We start from the raw sequence: 22,618 nt of genomic DNA, 5'->3' as shown, positions 1-22,618 counted from the left end.
CCGTTAGAGAATCATAGAAAAAATATTACCGTTATATGAAAATGAAAAAATGTTACCGTAAGACAAATGCAAATCAAATATTACTCGAATATATGCAGACAACATCAAATAAAAAAAATACCATCGCATTGGAAAATTCACATATTTTATTAAAGTATTATTTTTAATACTAATGTTGGTTTGAAATATAATACTGTATCCGAGGAAAAAAATTATATAAATATTTATAAATCAATTTAGAGTGTGATATTTGATAAGAAAAGAATAAGACAAAATAATTAGTAATTAAGAATGGAAATAGAATTGAGAGAAAAAAGTAGTAAAGATATAATAAAAGAATATTATTTTAATAAAATAGAAAAATGACAGGGAATGTGATGTAGGAGATTTTTTGAATATGAATAAAATTTAGGATAAATTTTTAAGGAGTGTATTTTTTAGGTAAAATTTAAAAAAAATTTTAGGGAAGGGAATAGGATGCTCTAAGTATGTTTACAATCCACTTTGGAGGTAGACACTTCGGAGGTAGAGTTTGCTCTTGCCTCTCACCGTCCGGGTCCCTAGGCAAAATAGAACAAACAGGCAGTGATTAAAATCATGGGATCGATCCAAATAATTATGATAAATTGTCTGACTCCAATTGCCCCCAAAAATTACCTAAATATAGTTTGTTATAAGGTGCATACTGCAGGTTCCTTTCAGCCGTATAAAGGTCCCGTTTAGATAGTAAAAATAAATTTTATTATTAAAAATATTTTAAATTTTTATATAAAATATAATAAATAATTTAATTTTTTAAAAATTTTAAAATAATAATAATATTAAAAATAATATTTTAATAATATTTTATTCAACTTTTAACTTTCATCTCATCTCAACTCATTGTCTAAACTATATCAAAATCAGTGTTTTACAGCGACTGTACCAATCTATAAGTCACTATAGATGCAAATACGATTGCACCTACCAAGAAAAAGAAGATAACTTTGGTATATCAACATGGTCTATGCATTTAATGCCTCTTGAGGTCATTAAATAATTGGTCACTAATTAATCATTTCAGATGATCATTTAGATGAAAATAAAACAAAATTTGTAAATGTTGTTTGGTCTGAATTTCAATTTCTCCACAAGGGAAAAAATACTTGCAACACCCCATTAATGATGTCAGCAGCTTTCAGCCATACAAATTCACTAGTTAATTAATCCCCGATAGTATGATTGAGTAAAAATTCAAAAATTTGATTTCGTTTTGATTCCGACAAAATGAAGTTAAAGTCAGAGTTTTTTTTTTTTTTTTTAATTTTTTAGTCAAATTCGAAGTCAGAGGTATCGCTGGATTGACTCCGACTCCAATTCTATTCGACTTTACCCTTCAATTCAAACTCTGAATTTGAATTCGATATTGTACATATGTTATAAAAATATATATTTATTTATATATTGATCATATATACTAGTATATATAATTATATAGTTATATAACTAAAATTTATATAGTTTATTATACTTATATAGTTAAATTCAATAATATACTAGTATGAACTAATTATTATATAATATACTTATACTATAATATAAATAGATTAAGAATAGTTTAGTATATGTAAATATTATAATATTACTATCATACATAATCAAATATAGAAATTATCTAGGCACTAATATTGAAATAGTTCTAATATAATAAATTAATAACACATAATATTAATATATTAAATTATAATTACATGTAATTAAACACTAGAAAGTCTAGCATACAATTAAGTTAGAAATAAGATAGACACTAGTATAATATAATAACATTTAATATTATAGTATAATAATATGTAATTAGACATTATAGTATAAGTCTAATATATAAATAAATTAGACACTAGTATAGAAATAACTAATAAATATAGTATAATAAGTTAATGATTTAACGGTTGGGAACAAATAACAATATTTGGTGGCTGGCTGTGTTTCAACAGTTTTGCCTACGTAACTTATGTTTTAGTTTTGGCTTATATTAAATCAACAGTTAATAATTTAGTTTCTTTTTTATGTCTTAGTTTTGGCTGTAGTAAATCTGCAATGAATAATTTAGTAAAATTGACATCAATCACTGGTGAATGATTTAGTTTTACTTTTTAATTTTTTAAAAAATTGAAATTTGAAAGCTCAAAAAATTATTTTTTAAAAAGTGGGTCAAATATGAAGCTAAACAAAAAAGTCCAATACAAGCACAAATCCGACTCTACAGAGTCAGAGTCGGATCTGAAAAAGCAGTGGTTCTACACAACACTACACCTAGAGGGGGGGTGAATAGGTGTAATCTAATTTTTATGGCCTTTTGAAAATTAATCAAACAAGCAGTTAATAAATGAATCAAATAACACAAATAATCAACACATGATTTTGTTCACGGAGTGGAAACTCATTTGAAGAACCTCTTCAAAATCTAAAACGACTCCGGGTGTAAGACACCACCTCAAATCCACTATAGAAACTTTAGTTTGTTACAACCAATTTAGAAACACTCACAAAACCTTTGTAGTAGCTAAACTTGGCTTGCAACACTACGAGTGACCCACTCGATCTCTACACGCATGTAGTGTCGGAACTCCGACCTTCCTATAGCTTCCCACGAGAACCTCTCGATCTCTGCATCAACGGCAGCTCCGGACTTTTCCGGCCAACAAAAATGTCCACTTCAATGGACTCAAGTAAGAGTTGATTTTGTGTATGTTGTGGTGGAGAAATGTTTTTCCAAGAAAGAATCAACCAAATGGGGGAGAGGTTGCTCTAAGAAGTTCTTGGAGGCCCTTAGGGTTTTTGCTCTGATTCTCCACACTAGAACAGAAGCTAAGCTGTTCTATTTATAGTTCCCATCAAAATGAGGCGTTCAAAACCCTACATTGTAAGTGATCTGGAACATTGGCTCGAGCGAAGGTCGAGCGCCGAAATTTGCCTAAGTTCGCTCGAGCTAAGTGTCGAGCGAGGGTCGAGCGACACACTCTGCCTGGGTTCGCTCGAGCTGTATGTCGAGCGAGGGTCGAGCGGTTGAATCTGTCTGAGTTCGCTCAAGCTGCATGTCGAGCGAGAGTCGAGCGGTGCAATCTGCCCAAGTTTGCTCGAGCGCTCTGTCGAGCGAAGTCGCTTCCTTTGACCAATAATGAGCACACTTTAAGCTTTCCGCAACAACACTTGTTACAACACTATTTTACACAGGTTTTCACAAGAATATGCCAACACGCTCATTTTTCCCTCAACAATCTCCCCCTTTGGCATTTCTGTGACAAAACCTCTAACCTATACACATGACCTAATCCTAGCACACCCAACTAGATCCATATTCTTGAACATGTTGAAATATTTCTGCACACGTTTAGCAAACGGTTAAACATACCCATTCACATATGCACAAAAACGTATTTGCAATTCTCAAATCATAATTCTCAAATCAAATCATAATTAGAAAAGAAATACTTCATTAAGCAACAAATCAGGAGTTCAAGAAACATTAGTCAAACAATCAGCAGCTAACAAGAAATATAAACCAACAGAAATAACCAAAAGCTGCTGTTCCCCCAAAACAAAAAAGAGTTTGTACAAGTAACACTCCCCCTGAGTTAGTACTACCGTACTACTCCCCCTCAACAATCTCCCCAATATCTCCCCCTTTTTGTCACAAGAGGCCAAGGGTCTCAATTATCACTATCGGCATCCTCATTATCCTCATTAAGCTGCCTCTCGATGTCGTTGAAACGTTGAGTCATAAGTTGCTGCAGGTTATCAACTCTCACATCAAGGCTGTGAACCGTGGCATCGAAAGTATCGAACCGCGCTTCAAGACGAGCTAGATACTCAAGTACCTGCTGAATTGGCTCAGACGAGCCGGGGGCCGAGGAAGATGGCCGAGAGCTGGATGGAGCCGAGGGAGACGGCTGAGAACTGGATGGTCGGGAGCTCGAAGGCTGAGAGAAGGGAGCGGGAGGGTGCTCAACACGGAGAGGGTGTGGAGTTGTGTGAGCAGGACTCAGCTGGACCGTCCTACGACCAATAGGGGCCTTAAGTGCAATTCTAGGCTCCTGAGGATGGAACTCAACAGATTGGGAGAGAGCTAGTCGGGTGATTAAACACGGCAAGGGCAAACCAGTCCGTGTTTTGGAGGACCGATACGCCTCAATGATAACCCGACACAAAAGACTTCCTAGATCAATGGAGACACCATTGATCAAGGCATACAGCAGAAGGGCACGGTCAAGACCCACATCACTATTATGGCCTATAGGATCTAAGTTCGTAAGAACAATCCTACTGAGAATGAGATGATCAGAGGTAAAACGAGCAGTTGAAATAGGGGTTGTCCCTTCCCAACTACTAGGCCGACCACAAAGACAACTAGCAATGACTTGTGGACTGGGAGGTGATGTCCACGAGTAAGGAAACTCGGGATAGTGCTCACGAGGGGCATTTAGCAGAGTCGCTATCATGCCCGAAGTGACTCGGAAAACAACGTTCCTGAGACTGACTTCAAATGAGTCATCAATAGATATGTCATGAATATTGGAGTAAAACTCCCTAACCAACTCCACAAAAGGAGTGGGATGACCAGTGGTCAATGCCTACCACTGACGAAACTAAAAAATACGGGGAATGATAGTCTCGGTAAGCTCACCTAATGTCACTTCACGCTCGACTATGGGAGTATGATGCGAGAAGTTCTGAGAGTATAACTCTTGGGCTCGGGCACTATGGAATTGAGCTTGAATGGGTGCAGGGGGGTTTTGGCGAGAACGAACACGTCGAGACATGGTTTCGGCTGTAGACAGAGTCAACGACGTTAGACAAGGCTAAGGCAATGCAAAGACGTGATGAATGCATGCATGCTAACACAAAAATGCCAACCAACAATGTAGGACTTGGTTCATTTTTCAAAACAATGCCACCCATTTGCAAGCCAATTCATGTACATGACACATATGCAATGACAACCCACATGTAAACCAATGCCAACCCATGTGCATGACTCTTATGCAAAGACAATGCCCAGCTATTTACAAGCCAATGCCAACCCATTGGCACGCGAAAGCCAACACTCATGCATGACTCATGTGCATGCCAATCCTAAACCAAAATGCCTTCAAAACATAATGCAATTCTAGTTAAATGATGTCCCAAACCTATAATAGATATGAAATAGATATGGGAACAATGCTATGCCAATGCATGATGAAAAAGCAAAAACACACTTCATTGAGGCATTTTATCGAACACTTGGAGTGCATCCAAGTGAGAAACTCGGGTATAGACCCATGGGAGTTTCAAAAACCTCCTAAATACAATCAATCCCAACAATGGCTACACAATAGCCTCAATAAACCAAAAGAAATGGAAAACAATCGAAGAAAACACTCAAAGACCGAATCCGAAACCCATATGCGCACAACACACGGAAAAACCCAAAATGAAAGCAACAAATCATGAAAATACAAAAGAGAAAGGGATTTACCTTGATTTGGAGATGATTTCGGAAGGAAAACACTCGATTAAACGAAGAAATTTGAGAAAGGAGGAAGAAAATCGCACGGAATGGGAGAAAAACTGGAAAAAGGCCACTGTGCTCGAGCGGCTCGAGCGGCGCTCGAGTTTTATACCTGTCGTTCGCTCGAGCGAACTTAAAACCCTCGAGCGGCTGTCGAGCGGTTTTCGCTCAAGCGGGATCGAGCGATGGTCGAGCGAGATCACCAGAAAATCACATTTTGCCCAGTTTTGAAGCACACAACACTCACATGACTTGGACAAATATTGGGAATGTCAATTTTCACACCAAGAGTACAAATCAAATGTTGAGAAGCATCATATTCCCATAAAACACGCAGTTTAAAATAAAGTATCACAAGTAATATAGACGTGCGTGTTTAAAGCGGTCCTTGCTCAATCAAGAAATTTCAACCGTAAGGCGTGAGCGGGGTTGGGCTGAACATGAAACCATAAGTGCTTGGGAAGCTCATTCAAGACACAGAAAGTCAAACCAAATGCTGCTAGGACCTGAATCTTTCTGTTTAAATACTTGTCTCAGTATGTTCAAGAAAACAGAAAACTTATTCTGTTTCTCACCCTCCTTTTTTTTTTTTTTTATTACAACTTCACTTTTTCTTTTCTTTTTGAGATACATATTTTTGCACAGACGAACCATGATGAGGTCATCTAGCCCGTGGTCAATTCTGTATGAAGATAGAGCTTCCTACCACTTTTGATTGCCTCCCCAATAAACTCACAAGTGGTGAAATGTCAATTGACCGAGTTTGGAGTGAAGTGTGTGATGCCAGTCACAGATTACATGAGATACTCATGTTCCAAACCTTTGTAAAATATAGGTATATGATACAAATCTCAAAAGACACATGCACTTAGATTTTAGAATTAACAACCCCACTATTATATAGCGCAATCATGAAGTGCATGTACGAGCAGCAACCAACGACAAAGAAACTAGACAACAACAAAAAACAAACAACATCAAAATAAAACAAAAATGCATGTAATGTATGTAATGCATGTAATGCATACCTGTCAGTCTACAGCACCAAAACCATGTGTGGTTCGCGTCTTTCCCTTTTGGATGATCCACCTTGGTATCCATTTTCTTGAGAAGGGCTTTTCAATTCTCTTGGTGTGCCTCTTAAGCTCAAAACAGTTTGGTCGGATGTGACCAATCTTACCACAATGATGACACACGGGGCTTGCTTTGTGAGCTCTTTGTCTCAAGAAGGTTGAGACATTCTTAGATTCATTCATGTAATTCTTACCCCTTCCAAAGGATAAGCAGTTCTACTATTAACAAATGCAGGAGCATGCACAAAGTGACTCATTAATTTAAAACAGTTTGGTCTAATATGGCCTAGCTTCCCACAGTGATGACATATGGGGCTCATGTTGCGAGCGCCTTGTCTTTTGGGAGGAGGAACAGACTTTTGCACTTGCACAGGCTTCTTACCCTTTTCAGATGGATGAGCCTTCCTTTTCTCAGTCATTTCAGGAACAAACACTGTGGTTCTCACATTTTTACCGAAGGCTTTTGAGCTTGAAGGAGCATCAGGATTCTCTTCAAAATAGCCTAAACCACTTTTATCACTAGAGGACTTTCCTAAACTTAGGATTTTGTCAAGCTGGTTTGCCCCAATGGAGAATTTCTGCAACTTAGTATTTAACAAAGTTAGCTCATTTTCATGAGTTGTCACTTTATCTTCCAAAGTCACATTCCTCTTTTGCAACTCATCTGTTAGACCAATGGCTTCTCTTAGCTTGCCCTGAAGTCCTTCATTTTCTCTTTTGCATAAATCTATTTCCTCAATATGTGCTTTATTGAGTTTCCTCAATTTCACACATTCCTTATACAACTTCTCATAGATTTCCTGCAAGTCATCTTCATCCCCGGATTCATTTTCAGAAACACTCTCAATTTTAACCACAGATTCACTTCTATGACTTTTTCCTCCAACAGAGGAAGTGAAAGCCATGTAGTTGAAATTTTTCTTCCTGGGAGAACTCTCTTTTGAGTCACTTGACTCAGACTCACTGTCAGTCAAGGAAGCAACATTAGCTTTCTCTTTGGCCCTTTTGTAATTCGCACACTCAAATCGAATGTGACCAAAACCATGACATTCATGGCACTAAATATTGTCATTGACAGCTCTAGTTTCTCGCTTATACCTCCCTTCTCAGTTTTCTGAACTAGAACCTTCATTGAAACCCTTGAACCTTCTCTTCTCCTGTCTTGGGTTTTTCTGGGCAAACATCTTCCTGAATTTTTTAGCATAAAATGCTATCTCCTTGTCACTCATGGCAAGTTCATCAGAAGATTCACCAGACTCTTCTCTAATAGCATTGAGGGCTATGGACTTGTTTTTCTTATCCATAGGAAGAGTATGTTCATAGGTTTGTAAGGAACCCACCAACTCTTCAATTCTCATGTTGTCCAAGTCTTTGCTTTCTTCTATTGCAGTGACTTTGGGACGAAACCTCTCAGGAAGAGATCTAAGGACTTTTCTCACAATTCTGTCCTCAGGAATTCTATCCCCTAAATTGAAACGAGAATTGACAATATCATTAAGTTTGCTATAGAAGCTATCAAACGTTTCATCATCCTTCATCCTAAGTTCTTCAAAGTTGGTGGTCAGCATTTGAAGTTTAGAATTCTTTACAGCCTTGGTACCTTCATGGGTAACCTCAAGAATGTCCCATGCCTCTTTGCAATTTTCACACATGTAGATTCTCTTGAATTCCTCCTGGGACACGGCCATGAACATTGCATTCAAGTCTTTGCTATTCCAACTACACTCATTGACTTCATCCCTAGAGTAATTTTCCACACTCTTGGGGGTTTGGACTCCTTCAATGACTACAACCGGTTGTTTCCAACCCTTTGTTATGGAAGCCCACACTCGTTCATCCACAGACTTAAGGAAAGCTCTCATTCGAACTTTCCAATATGCATATCTAATTTTTATGGCCTTTTGAAAATTAATCAAACAAGCAGTTAATAAATGAATCAAATAACACAAATAATCAACACATGATTTTGTTCACGGAGTGGAAACTCATTTGAAGAACCTCTTCAAAATCTAAAACGACTCCGGGTGTAAGACACCACCTCAAATCCACTATAGAAACTTTAGTTTGTTACAACCAATTTAGAAACACTCACAAAACCTTTGTAGTAGCTAAACTTGGCTTGCAACACCACGAGTGACCCACTCGATCTCTACACGCATGTAGTATCGGAACTCCGACCTTCCTATAGCTTCCCACGAGAACCTCTCGATCTCTGCATCAACGGCAGCTCCGGACTTTTCCGGCCAACAAAAATGTCCACTTCAATGGACTCAAGTAAGAGTTGATTTTGTGTATGTTGTGGTGGAGAAATGTTTTTCCAAGAAAGAATCAACCAAATGGGGGAGAGGTTGCTCTAAGAAGTTCTTGGAGGCCCTTAGGGTTTTTGCTCTGATTCTCCACACTAGAACAGAAGCTAAGCTGTTCTATTTATAGTTCCCATCAAAATGAGGCGTTCAAAACCCTACATTGTAAGTGATCTGGAACATTGGCTCGAGCGAAGGTCGAGCGCCGAAATCTGCCTAAGTTCGCTCGAGCTAAGTGTCGAGCGAGGGTCGAGCGACACACTCTGCCTGGGTTCGCTTGAGCTGTATGTCGAGCGAGGGTCGAGCGGTTGAATCTGCCTGAGTTCGCTCGAGCTGCATGTCGAGCGAGAGTCGAGCGGTGCAATCTGCCCAAGTTCGCTCGAGCGCTCTGTCAAGCGAGGGTCGAGCGAAGTCGCTTCCTTTGACCAATAATGAGCACACTTTAAGCTTTCCGCAACAACACTTGTTACAACACTATTTTACACAGGTTTTCACAAGAATATGCCAACACGCTCATTTTTCCCTCAACAGGATCAAAGCTTACATAAGTTAGAGTCGGAGTTTGGATTCAAACTCCGACACAAAGTGGAAGTTGAAATCGGATTTAGGGAATTCCGACACCGATTTTGTCAGTGCTCACCCTTGCCAACAGAGAAAATAATAATAATAATAATAATAATACTCAGTGGCTAATTACCCCTTCTCTTGCCGACACCCACGGAAGCTCATACTTAAGTAGTGTACCCGTACAATCTGAATTCTGCTTCCTGATGAAAAATGGAAAACAGATTATAGAAACGTGCAACGTACACTCTCGGTCGATCTATTATTCGAAAGTGCATGAACATATATCCACAGATCGTTTTTTCGAGTAACAAACGGCAGCTTAATTAAAGACATTATAAACAATAAAATTCATAACTTAACGGGATATAGGTGATTATATATTAGATCTTTTATGGAAAAAATCATATAATTTAATGTACCACAACAAATTTTATCATTTATAAATTTATTTTTACAAGATTAGTTTTTATTAACAAAACATGATTTATGTTGATTATAAATTTTCTTTCTTTTCTTTCTGAATCGTACCAACACAAAAACTTAATTTTTAGTAGTGTAGATGCATATAGATTATATGCATATATTACGATCAAATCAAACAAGGCGACTAACGGGAAAAATAAATCATGATAATTGACAGCAAAACCCGCCTAGAATATCATGCAAAACCATGTGGCAACACAAGAAAATAAAGGTGGAAAAAACAGAATCTGCACACATACAAATAAAGAAAAAGCAACACTAGCAATACTGATATTGAAATCTCGTGACAACGCCAGCTAATTACCAACCAAGTTTCTCGTCTTCTTCTAGCGCGCGTAAGATTATAATAATGACAGTTAGTGTAAGTGGGGCCTCTCCTTGTTTTGAAGATAAGTATCAATTTCGCCTCATTTTAGAGAACAACGAACGAGCTAATTAATACTGGGATTATATAATTAAATTGCATTATCCTATATTTTAATCTAAAGTCAATTAAGTTAAGATTTAGATTAAATTGCAAATAAGTGCTGTTCCAATCTGTTGTCATAAATAGTACTGTGTTAATTAGTGAACTATTCATGTTAGTACCACTACACTCAAATCTTTCTTTTATATATATATCTATATATATATATATATGTGTGTGTGTGTATTGTTTTTTCAATACATGATTGCATCGTGATGTCCAAAATCATATGTGAACGTAAATAAAATAAAAGCAACTCCAGTACGGTAATAATTATATGATCAGTCTGATCAAGATAAACCCGTGATGGAGGCAATGCTTCTAATTTACCCCCATTCACTGTTCGACCAGGCGCCCGTGGATGGACAGCTCATCCAAACCAAAGTGTTTTAAGTAATGTAATTTCCCTTTTTATATCATCATGCTGAGAAAATGGGAGACATGCCCATTCTTGATGTAATGTGCTGTGGTGTGAAAATAGACTTTGGATTCCAGTCTCCAGCGATGTGGTGTCACCGTACGTTGTTCTTCGAAATTAACTCATTGGGCGTGTTGGAATAATTTTAGAAATGAAACGCTTTTTTCTGTAATTTTTTTTTTTACGTTTAAAATATTTCCCTAGAGAAAATAGAGGCGGAAAAAACCAAGCTTTGAAAAATTGAAATCGGTTCATAGATTCAATTTTGAATTATTTATTTTAATAGTGATAAAAAAGTACAAAAAATTATGTATAATAGAATTAAGATTATCAAGACAGTAAGTGTAATTGGGGCTCTCCTTATGCATTTTGATGATAAGTATGATCAATTTCTCTTCAATATTTTAGAGAACATCTACTTAACGAGTTAATAACCGGATGCAATTAAATAAGTGCACGCAGTTCCAATCCACGCGTAACAAAGACTTGAATCCCAGGAACTGGAGCTCCAATATCGCTTGCTTCAGTTGGTTGAATTTTATTTTTCTGATAGAGAAAATAAGTTATACCGTCTTGGTTGGGGGGCGTATGTTGAAGATCATCAAAGAAGCACACAGTTAAATTTTATGAATTACGCCCACCTATAAGCTGCTCGGAATGAGTACGTTTTCTGACTCGTTTTAGTTAAAAATAGTCATTTTGATTGCAAGATTTTGATCATAAAAATTTATTTTCTTATAGTGAAATTACTAATTAATTATATGATCAGTCTGAACATGAAGTACTGGCCCGTGATGGACCACTCATCCAAAACAAAATGTTTTTATATCGTCAAGCTGAGAAAATGAGTGACATGCCCACTGATCATGTAACCACGATGCTCTTTCTTGTGAAAATTGACTTTTGATGGACTCAGCGACATTGAGGGTTCACCGCACGTTGTTTTTCGGAATTAACTCATTGTCTCTTAGTATCGATATGATACAATAACATCTACGATTTTATATTCAAAAATAATTTTTTTTTTTTTTTTTTTTTTTTTCAGTTTAGGTCGAAAGTATTATCCTAGCAACAGTCCAAATTACATGAAAATAGTTTTTTAATATTTAATTGTAAATGGGTTGTAATACAGTTGTTATATATCATTATCCTTATGACAATTTAGCTTTCTTTATATATATATATATATATAATGAGATATATTATATATAGTTGTGGAGTGTATAAATACTATATAATTAATTCTTTTTAAAAAGAATGAGGTCCACTATTAAAAAAATTAATTATTTTCATTCGTATTTTGTATTTATTCACTCTATTTTAAAGAAGTTATGCAGCGCTTGCATACTCACGATTGTAAATATCATTTCGCATCTCAAATATGATGTGAGATGTGTGTAATTCTGTTGAGTAATGCTAAATACAGTTATGGGTTGTGCCAATGACACGCACTTCTTTTGAAAAAGAGTAGGATCTACTATTAAAAAATTAATTTTTTCATGTGGATCTCATGTCAATTTAATTTTTTTCAAAAGTAATGAGTGACGCTTGCGTATTCTATAACTGTAAATATCATTTCTCAATTTTGTCTAGTGCAAAGAGGCATCAGAAGCAAACAGTTTGGCACAAAACTTGTACAGCAAGCTCATTTGGCTAATGTTAAAGAGAAATTATATATATAGTTACAGAGTATGCAAGTGTTATACATTATTTTTTAAAAAAGTGAGTAAATATAGAACTCACATGAAAAAAAAATTAATTAATTTTAATGGTAGTCTCCACTATTTTTTAAAAAGAGTGCACAACGCTTGCATAACTCAATATTGTATCTAACATTATTTATGCCACATAATAGAAAATGATACATATATGTATGTTTTCTTTTAAAAATTTTATACAACCAATGTTTTAAATTAGAAGTATTTTTATGAAAGAATTTATAAAAATAATATAATTTTATGGAAATATACTCATTTAAAACATAATTATATAAACATCATTAGAAAAAATTTGTACATATATAATTAATTAAGGGCAAATTAACTCATCTTAAACTAATCATTGATAAGAATTATTACTTTTTAAACTTCTTATAAAAAAATTAAACTCATCTCAATATATTTCATATATTTTTTTTAAAAATACTTTATATATTTAAACACATATATCAACTTATTTATAATCAAACATATCTAATAAAATATATAAAATATTACTATTCACATATCAATTCAAATCAAATTATCTAAATAACTTTAACATTTAAACACAAACAAAATTTTTCGTACTTCTGGGAAGGTTGAAGTCCTTACTGCTGTTCATAAAATCACGATATCGATCACTACAAGAAAAATGGCTCATTCATACATACACAGCTATGGCAAGACTTGAGGGATACGTAGACACTCGGCCAACGTACGGCTACAGGGCTACTTTCATATATCTATATATGTACTGGTGATCTGCTAGCCCGAACAAAACCAAGAGTCTTACAAGGCTCAACGAACTGTTACGTGAATATAATAAAGGTTCTTTTTCGGTTTTATTGTCTGCTTTTAACACAACGTTCGATCGAGGAGAGGCTTTTTTTCTGGGTCCGTCGACTATATTCAAGAATATTCAAGAAGACCTTTGCTTCTTCGTGATCATGATATTGTCTTAAGCTGTAGTGTTTTAATTAAGATTATAGTACGTACGTTTCTCGAATCTGATTTCCATTTTTTTCAGGAAGCAGAATATACAGTTAATTTACTGGTACGTACTACTAAGAATTATGAGCTACCGTGGGCGTCGGCAAGAGAACGGCGCTAGGTGGGCATGCATCCTCTGATCTTCTTCTTCCACCGGCGCTGATGTATAATTGTTATTGTAAACATTTCTCACAGGGTTTTGTGTGGCTGAAAGACGTCATTGACGGAATCTTACTAAAGAGGAAGCACACTGCTTTTGGTTTGATTTTGCAACTCACACTCTGTTATTCACATTCAGTTTTTAAGTACAAGCTCTGCCGATCTATCTATGGAAATATACAAATGCTGTTTATGGAAATAAAGCATTTACACAGATAATAAAAACTGACAGCAAATACACTCCTTGATCTACTCTAAACTAATTTTCTGCTGATTTATTGCTTTGATTGGAGCTGTGACAGATCTGTAATATTTTCCTTAATACGCCCCCGCAAGAACGGGCTTCCGTCAGTAAGACCGATCTTGTTCTTGAGATGATCTGTTCGTTGCCGTGAGAGTGGCTTGGTCAATAAATCAGCAAGTTGATCGTTTGTATGAACATGTCGGACAGTGAGCACATTTTTCTGAACCAAGTCACGAACAAAGTGTAGATCAATTTGGATATGTTTCATCCGCGAGTGTTGAATCGGGTTGAAGCTAAGTTGAGTGGCTCCCAAATTATCACATAACAGGAGTGGAGGAGTGGTGATTGGAAACTTTAGTTCTTGAAGAAGGGAAAGAATCCACATACACTCAGCAGCAGCAGTTGCTAATGCACGATATTCGGCCTCGGTAGAAGAACGAGCAATGGAACGTTGTTTTTTTGAGCTCCATGAGATAGGTGTGGAACCAAGCAGAACTAAATAAGCTGAAGTTGAACTCCTGTTGTCCAAACTACCTGCCCAGTCCGAATCTGAGAAGCATAAGAGAGATGGATGAGCTGCTTTGCGAATGGAGATGCCATGAAAAATTGTGTTTTTCAGATATCGTAACAATCTCTTAGTAGCTGTCCAGTGAGTTGTAGTTGGAGAATGCATGAACTGAGAGAGCTTGTTTACTGCAAAGCTGATGTCAGGCCTTGTCAAGGAGAGATATTGCAGCCCGCCAATAACTTTTCTATATTCAGTAGCATCAAATGAAGGAGTGCCATCATCAAGCTTTAAGCAAGCTGATGTTGACAGAGGGGTAGTGACATCTTTGGCACCGTCCATGCTTGTTCGCTCAAGTAGCTCTCGGATGTATTTGTGTTGACTTAGAAAGAGGCCATCTTGTGTGGGTATGACTTCTATGCCGAGAAAGAAGTTTAGAGATCCCAAATCTTTGAGTGAGAATTTTTTACCAAGCTGATGAACTATTTGTTCCACAAGTGTTGAATCATTTCCAGTAATTACCAAGTCATCAACATACACTAAGCAGTAGATAAGAACAGAATCATGATGATACACAAATAGAGATGAGTCAGACTTGGCATTCAGAAAACCAAAAGCAAGCATGGCATGTTTAAGAGCTGAAAACCAAGCACGAGGTGCTTGTTTTAGTCCGTATATCGCCTTATTAAGGCAACAGACATACTCGGGTTTGTCTGAGTCCCGAAAGCCTGGGGGCTGTTTCATAAAAACTTTCTCAGTAAGATACCCACTTAAAAAGGCATTGTTGATATCTAATTGTCTGAGTGACCATCCCTGCATTACAGCAATAGATAATACAGTTCTAATTGTAACAGGTTTGACCACGGGACTAAAAGTCTCTTTGTAATCCAGATCAGGCCTCTGATTAAATCCTTTTGCCACAAGTCGGGCTTTGAACCGGTCAATTGAACCATCTGCATTTCGCTTGACCCGAAATACCCATTTGCACCCAATTATATTAGACCCTTTCGGTGGTGGAACAAGGTTCCAAGTATCATGACTCATGAGAGCAGTTAATTCCAAGGACATGGCTTCACGCCATCTGGGATCAGAGATGGCTTCAGAAACCGAATTGGGTTCTAAGGATGGAGGAATGGGATGGTGGGTGACCAAAAAGGATTTTTTTGGTCGGTAGATATTGTTCATCGATCGGGTTACCATAGTATGAGTGCGCAAATCAGCAGGGGAGGGCATCACGGGTTCAATTTGGACAGGAGCCGATTGAGTATTTTCAGAAATAGAAACTAAATTTATTTATGGCGCAATCATAGGAGAAGGGGAAGAAATATTTACCTGAGAGGAGGTCGGTGCCGGTGAAGACGCTACCAAAGGTGAGTGATCCCTGAAGCTGTCCTGTGCCGAAATCATGGAGGGAATGACCGAAGGAAAAGGAATTTGGGGCAAAGAAATCTGGACATGGGAGTGATTTTCGCTTGAGGGCAGAGAAGATGGGTCTCGGTTTTGAGAATGAGATTGCCGAAAGGGAAAGTTCCCTTCATCAAATAGGACATGCCGTGAATGATAAACACGGTGTGTTTTAAGTTCCATACATAAATAGGCATTTTGAGAAAGAGAGTAACCCAGAAAAATACAAGCCGTGGCTTTGGGCTCCATTTTATTTTTGTTATAGGGCCGTGTAAACGGGTAACACAAGCAACCAAATTGTTTAAGTTTTAAGTAATTTGGTGCTTGGTTAAACAGATGCTCAAATGGGGATTTATTTTGTGAATTGGAACTCGGCATTCTATTGATGAGGTAGGCAGCGGCTTGAAAGGCATAGGGCCAAAAGGAACGAGGCATGTGAGCATCTGTGAGAAGTGTAAGCCCAGTTTCAACAAGATGACGATGTCGTCTCTCAGACATGCCATTTTGCTGTGGAGTGTGTGGAGCAGTGGTATAGTGAGCAATGCCATGAACAGATAGATAAGATTTTAGCCCAATATATTCACCACCATTGTCCGAATATAAACTCTTGATTTTTGTGTTAAATCTATTTTCCACAAGATGTCGAAATTGAGGAAAAAGAGTTTGAACACTTGATTTATTGGGCATAGTATAGAGCCAAATGTACTTGGTATAATGGTCAACAAAAATAATGTAATATTTTGAACCATCAATACCAATATCAGGAGCAGGACCCCAAACATCTGAATAAATTAATTCCAATGGAGCATTGCTAGTTAAACCATGAGAATTGAAAGGTTGGCGATGAGATTTATTTTGAGAGCATGAACTACAAAGAGATGAGTGCCCATTATTTTTTGTGGGTAAAGAAAAAGTGTGAATAACATGATTAACAATTTTTGACGAGGGATGACCAAGTCTTTTATGCCAACCATCAGGGGTGGTGCGTTCATGAATGTAAGCAACAACTTTTTTGGAAACCGTGGCCAAGGATGCCGGTAGTGGGTACACTCCATCTTCACAGTCACCTTTGAGTAGTGTCGCCCCCGTGAGCCGATCCTTCACCAAGAAATAAGATGGATGAAACTCTAAATAGACATTGTTTTGTTTGGTGAAATGATGAACGGAGACAAGATTTTTTTTAATGGTGGGGACACAAAGAGTATCATGTAAATGAAAAACACGATTAGAAGAAATAAAAGACAATGAGCCAACATGAGATACAGGCAAACCTGAACCATCACCAATTACCACTTCATCAGTGCCGTCATATTCTGAGTGGATGGAAAGATTGGAGAGATCAGTGGTCATATTGTGAGATGCTGCAGAATCAACAAGCCATTTGTGATTTTTTTCCTGAGAGGAGCCGGCACAATTTGCTGTGATTTCAGTTAAATTGTACTTGAAGCAATTTCTGGCCGTATGGCCCATTTGATCACATAATTGACATTTGGGCTTGTATTTCTTGAAGCCCGAATCAGGTGGCCCACGTTTGCCACGGCCTTGAGAGCCACGTCCCTGGTTTCCAGGTGAGAAGTGCTTCTGCGAAGAAGAAGACCGATTATTTCCGGAAGAGCCTCCGTTCCGTTGAGTGTAATTTGCAGTGGCAATCATAGTTGCCGATTGGGCTTCCAGTCGACGGATATAATTTTCATGCCCAACCAGTAAGTCATGAATTTCCTCAAATGTCATTGAGGTTTCCCGAGCACGAATGGGTGCTGCAATCTCACGGAATTCGGGTCCAAGGCCATTTAAAATATAAAGTGTTAGATCATCATCCGAAACAGGATGATCTATGATTGCAAGTTCATCGGCAATCAGCTTGATGGCCTGAAGAAATTCAGTGACAGTTTTACTGCCACGGGTGCTCAAGGTTAAATTTTCCTTGAGTTGAAGAGCTCGTGTGCGAGATTTGCCAGCATAAAGCCGAGTGAGAAGAGACCAGGCCTGCTGGGATGTTTTACAGGAGGCAAGAATGGGGGTTATTGTTGTGGAGGTGGAGGCAAGAATGGCATGAAGGAGGAGTTTATCTTGACGCACCCAGTGGGAGTACGCAGCTTTAGAGGCAGCAGAGTTGGTTGCATCAATGGCTGGACATAGACGGTGTCCGGTGACAAAATCAATGAGGTCGTAACCTATAAGCAGGGCTTCAAATTGAGCTCTCCATTGTGGAAAAGTTGCAGAGGTAAGCTTTTCATTTATGGTGGTGGCTGGGTTGATAGTAATGATCTGTGGTTCGGAAGGAGAGGATTGGGAAATATCAGCCATGACTTGGAAAAAAAATGAAGGAATCTCGTTAGAGTACTGGCTCTCTGGATACCATAAAGAGGAAGCACACTGCTTTTGGTTTGATTTTGCAACTCACACTCTGTTATTCACATTCAGTTTTTAAGTACAAGCTCTGCCGATCTATCTATGGAAATATACAAATGCTGTTTATGGAAATAAAGCATTTACACAGATAATAAAAACTGACAGCAAATACACTCCTTGATCTACTCTAAACTAATTTTCTGCTGATTTATTGCTTTGATTGGAGCTGTGACAGATCTGTAATATTTTCCTTAATACTTACAACCTTGTGGAGCAATTAATAATTGAATTCCGACCAAACAACCTTACTTCATCATCAAATTTGTCCTCTTTTTTTTATTTTATTTAAATGGTCTCTTGGGGCAATTTGCTCTGTACATGTCATAAAATATTGCACCAAGTTGATTTACAAAACAAAGCATATATCCTCAATTGTATTAAGAATATATATTATGATTTCCAACCAATAATTAATAGAGCGCTAGCTACCTTCTGATCAGGTTAAAGACATTATTAATTTTCTCAAACTGGCCAGATTCTTAACCGAAAAACAAAAAATATCTATTGATATGATTCTTTCCTCGTTATAATTTTCTGTCCAGGGACGAGGACGTGGAGAAGCAAGTTGCCAACAATAATGGAGTTAATTCAGAAGAAAAGAAAACAGCAAAAATGAAAATCCTCCACCCAAATGGGCTACCCGTTCGAGTCTGGAGTTGGATTTTTGTAGTGTCCTCTGTTATTGCAGTATCAGTGGTGGACCCGTTGTTCTTGTACGTTCCTGTGATCAACGAAGATGAAAAGTGTCTTGCGTTGGATACAAGATTAAAAACCATGGCTATTTGTTTGCGAGCGTTCACCGACGTGATTTATTTTGTGAATATCATTTTGCAATTTGTCTGCCCATATATGGACGAGGGCGCTCGTAAAGTTGGACGAATTAAGTTTGTAACGAGTCCTTGGCCAATAGCAAAGAGGTACTTGTTGTCGTGGCGCTTCCTAATTGACATTCTCGCTATTCTTCCACTTCCACAGGTTAGATATATATAAGAGCTTTCTCTGCTTCCACTTCCACAGAATGTTGAGGATTGTTGTTACCGCAGGAAGAAATGAAATCAAGATCTTACATATATTTACGGAATTCTTGGAATCTTAATTTCCAGGTGTTAGTTCCAATTATATTTAGAGAGATGAGAGACCCAAGATATTTGGACAAGAGGAAGGTTCTGAGTGGTATTGTTCTTGTCCAATATGTGCCAAGAGTTATGCGGATCTACATATCATGGAGGAAACTTGTCAGGACTGCTAACATAATTGCTCGAATTGTATGGCTTAAAGCTGCATTCAATTTCTTTCTGTACATCCTTGCCAGTCATGTAAGGCTTCTGGCCAGTTCATTTGAGCTTAAATTAATATTTTTTTATTTAACTATTTTTAATTGAGGTCAGTTAAATAAAAAAATAGTAATGAGTGCAATAAATATATATATTCTAAAGTCCTAGTAGAATCACGACCTTTTATAACCTTCAAGGTCGAATTTCTCATCATTTGGGTTTGGAAAATGAATTAATTTGCAAAATTGATCTTGTTGAGACTTTTGTTCTCTTAAACGACGGAAGTAGTAATTTCCTCTTTACTGCAGAATTCTCTTTCCTGCTGCTTCTTGTTTTTTCGAGGATACCTGCGCAAAATTTACTCATCTGTAAAGGGAAATGCTGGTTTTTTAGGTACTGGGTGCCTTTTGGTACGTATTTTCTATCCAACGAGAGACGGCTTGCTGGTACATAGCCTGCAAAAAGCAAAATGGATCATGTGTCCCAAGTGCTTTCAGCTGCAGTCATAAGAGACCCCCCAGTTTGGAAAATTACACATTTTTAATTGATTATTGTCCTCTTGATAAACCAACAAAGTCGCAATTTGATTTTGGAATATTTCTTGATGCCATTGAATCTGGTACAGTCGCATCGAAAGATTATCCCAAAAAGATGTTGTACTGTTTCTGGTGGGGACTGCAAAATTTGAGGTTTGCAACCCTGTCAATTAGACCCTTTGCACCTCTTATTATTAATTAGATGATGGTTCTTGTTCTTCTTTTTTTTTTTTTTTAATTTTATTTCATGTTAATCATTTGAGGATTTCTTGTTCATATTTTTAATTGAGTAATGGATATAGTTGTAGGTGCTCAAAGTGAATTCTCTTCAAGAAAAATAGGATCCACCATGAAGTTTTTTCACTTAGATCTCATATTTTCCTACTTCGAATAGTGTGCGAGACTTAGATACTTCGAATAGTTTTAACAGAGTTTTTTCTTTTGACTGCTGTCAAGAGAGGAGGTATAGAAGTTAAGACAATATCCGTCACAAAGAAATTTGTTGACGGGGAAGCTCCTGAGCAGTTGCGTTAGTTGGCTTATAGTCTGGTTTTCCAGTATTGATAAGTCACAGTTGTAACTTTGTTTATGAATGAATGCAGTAAAGCATTTTCCATCAAAAAAAAAAAAGAATAAATCATTTCCCTTTTTAATTTAAGCGTGATGTTTACATCAATAGATCATTTTGTAATTCTGGTACCACTACAATCTCTTACATCATGGTTGCTCCAAATTTTGCAGTTCTTTCGGTCAAAACCTTCAAACCAGCAATTATTTCTGGGAAAACTGCTTTGCGGTTTTTATTTCCATCTCTGGCTTGCTCCTCTTTTTGTATTTCATTGGTAATGTGCAGGTTGGTTCAAGGCCCTTCTTTACATAACTATGTGCACGGAGATAATTTAATTTCTTTTTGTTACTTCATTCGATCCTTATGCTTGTAAATGATTGAATCAATTATTTTCTGTCAAACTTAATTAATTAGCTTCTAATTAAGAGTAGTACGTAAATATTTTTCTATAGGATTTGATGAATTTAACTTGCTGTGTGTGGCAGACATATATTCAGTTGACAACCGCAAGGTCAGAGGAAGTTATACAGAAGATGAAAATAAAAAAAAGAGATATAGATTTGTGGATTAAAAGGAACAACTTGGATGATGATATTAAACCACATATCATGCCCAACATACTACGGGTATTGGAACAAAATATAGATGTTGATGCACAGAATCCGCTACCTCATCTTCCCATTGAAATAAGAAGGGATATTAGGAGCCATCTTTGCTTACCCATGCTAAAGAAAGTGAGTGCTTTTCTTAATGAGTAGTTCTGTAGCCAATAGCTTGAGTTTCCATGCCGTTTTTACATTTTGACTTTGTTCTCATGATCATTCATCGATCTCGATTAATGGTTTTAGGTGCCAATGCTGCAAAGTGAACAACACATGTTGCAATCCATCTGCGAGAGTCTCAGGCCAGTGTACTTCAACGAGCGCACCTATATTGTTCGAGAAGGTGAACCCCTTGATACGATGCTCTTCATCACGCAAGGCATTGTTTGGAACTTCACAACCAGTCGTAGGGTTGATGGAACTTTATTAAGCGGAGAGTGTCTTGAAAGAGGCCATTTCTATGGAGAAGAACTTCTAGCTTGGGGGTTCAGAGGCTCCCCCAAACCCAACCTTTCGGACCTTCCACTCTCCACCAAAACTGTCAAAACCCATACAAAAGTAGAAGGTTTTGTTCTGATGGCCAAGGACTTGAAGACTCTGATTTCCAGGAGGCCGACTGAAGCAGCTTTTGCTTTACAAGCTGCTTGGCGGCGCTATAATGGAAAGAAGAATGCTCAGTGCAGCACTCTTGCAAGGAGGCCAAAACCAGGCCTCCATGCTCATAGACTAATGATGTGTGTTTGAATGTTGAGTTGAGTTGAGCTAAATTTTTTATGAATAATAATAAGTTGAGTAGGTAGAGTGAGTTATGTCGATCCATCTCAAATGAATTTAAATATATTTGGATGTTAAGATGAATTTAGTATTATTTATGAAAAATTAAAAAAGATTGTGGGTCTCTATATAAAGATGTTTTGTGTTGAAAAAAATTGTGGGTCTCATGTGAGAGATTTTAAGTTAAGATATATGACTTGTAATTTGAGAGTTGTGTGTTTGGATATTAGGCTCAGCTTTGATCTCAACTAAATTTTACAACCAAAAGGTCTAGAACCCAACGTTGCTCCTGGGCGAGAATTTGAGACCATATAATGACAGTTAATTAAAACGTTTGGCTAATGGCAATCAACCAGTTAGGTAGCTTTGGTCCTGTGTTTCTATTCCAACTTGTAAGCAATTACATGATTCTGTCATTTTCTATAGTACGTATCAAGGGCCAGAGCAAAACAAGGTACGTCTGGAGTTTGCATCATATAAAATAGATCATACTCACGCTAAGTCGATTTAAGGACCTCTGCCCCAACATTACAAATTTGATTGGCCATTAAAAAGTAGCTCGATCTTAATGGAAAATTTCCGCTTGCATCCAATTTTGGCAATCACAAAA

The 22,618-nt window shown here is 37.2% G+C and overlaps 1 protein-coding gene across 1 annotated transcript; it reads left to right on the top strand.

The window, feature by feature from the left end:
* Positions 1 to 13,230: 13,230 nt before the first annotated feature.
* Positions 13,231 to 22,092, top strand: LOC122309807 (cyclic nucleotide-gated ion channel 1-like). Its single transcript, XM_043123473.1, has 7 exons — positions 13,231 to 13,651; positions 18,797 to 19,229; positions 19,358 to 19,570; positions 19,922 to 20,217; positions 20,806 to 20,917; positions 21,118 to 21,366; positions 21,481 to 22,092. The coding sequence occupies exons 1-7, from the start codon at positions 13,614 to 13,616 to the stop codon at positions 21,976 to 21,978; spliced, it is 1,839 nt and encodes a 612-aa protein (XP_042979407.1). The 5' UTR covers positions 13,231 to 13,613; the 3' UTR covers positions 21,979 to 22,092.
* Positions 22,093 to 22,618: the final 526 nt, after the last annotated feature.

Source organism: Carya illinoinensis, chromosome 5 (assembly GCF_018687715.1).
Source record: "Carya illinoinensis cultivar Pawnee chromosome 5, C.illinoinensisPawnee_v1, whole genome shotgun sequence".
Taxonomy (NCBI): Eukaryota; Viridiplantae; Streptophyta; class Magnoliopsida; order Fagales; family Juglandaceae; genus Carya; species Carya illinoinensis.
Note: the sequence above shows the minus strand (reverse complement) of the source record. Positions and strands in the feature narration are given on the sequence as shown.

Bases quoted from the DNA above. Each gene is read 5' to 3' on its own strand.
- LOC122309807 (XM_043123473.1), top strand. From the start codon at position 13,614: ATGAGCTACCGTGGGCGTCGGCAAGAGAACGGCGCTAG. The intron at 13,652-18,796 runs GTGGGCATGCAT...TTTTCTGTCCAG, and splicing joins CGGCAAGAGAACGGCGCTAG to GGACGAGGACGTGGAGAAGC. The intron at 20,918-21,117 runs GTTGGTTCAAGG...TGTGTGTGGCAG, and splicing joins ATTTCATTGGTAATGTGCAG to ACATATATTCAGTTGACAAC.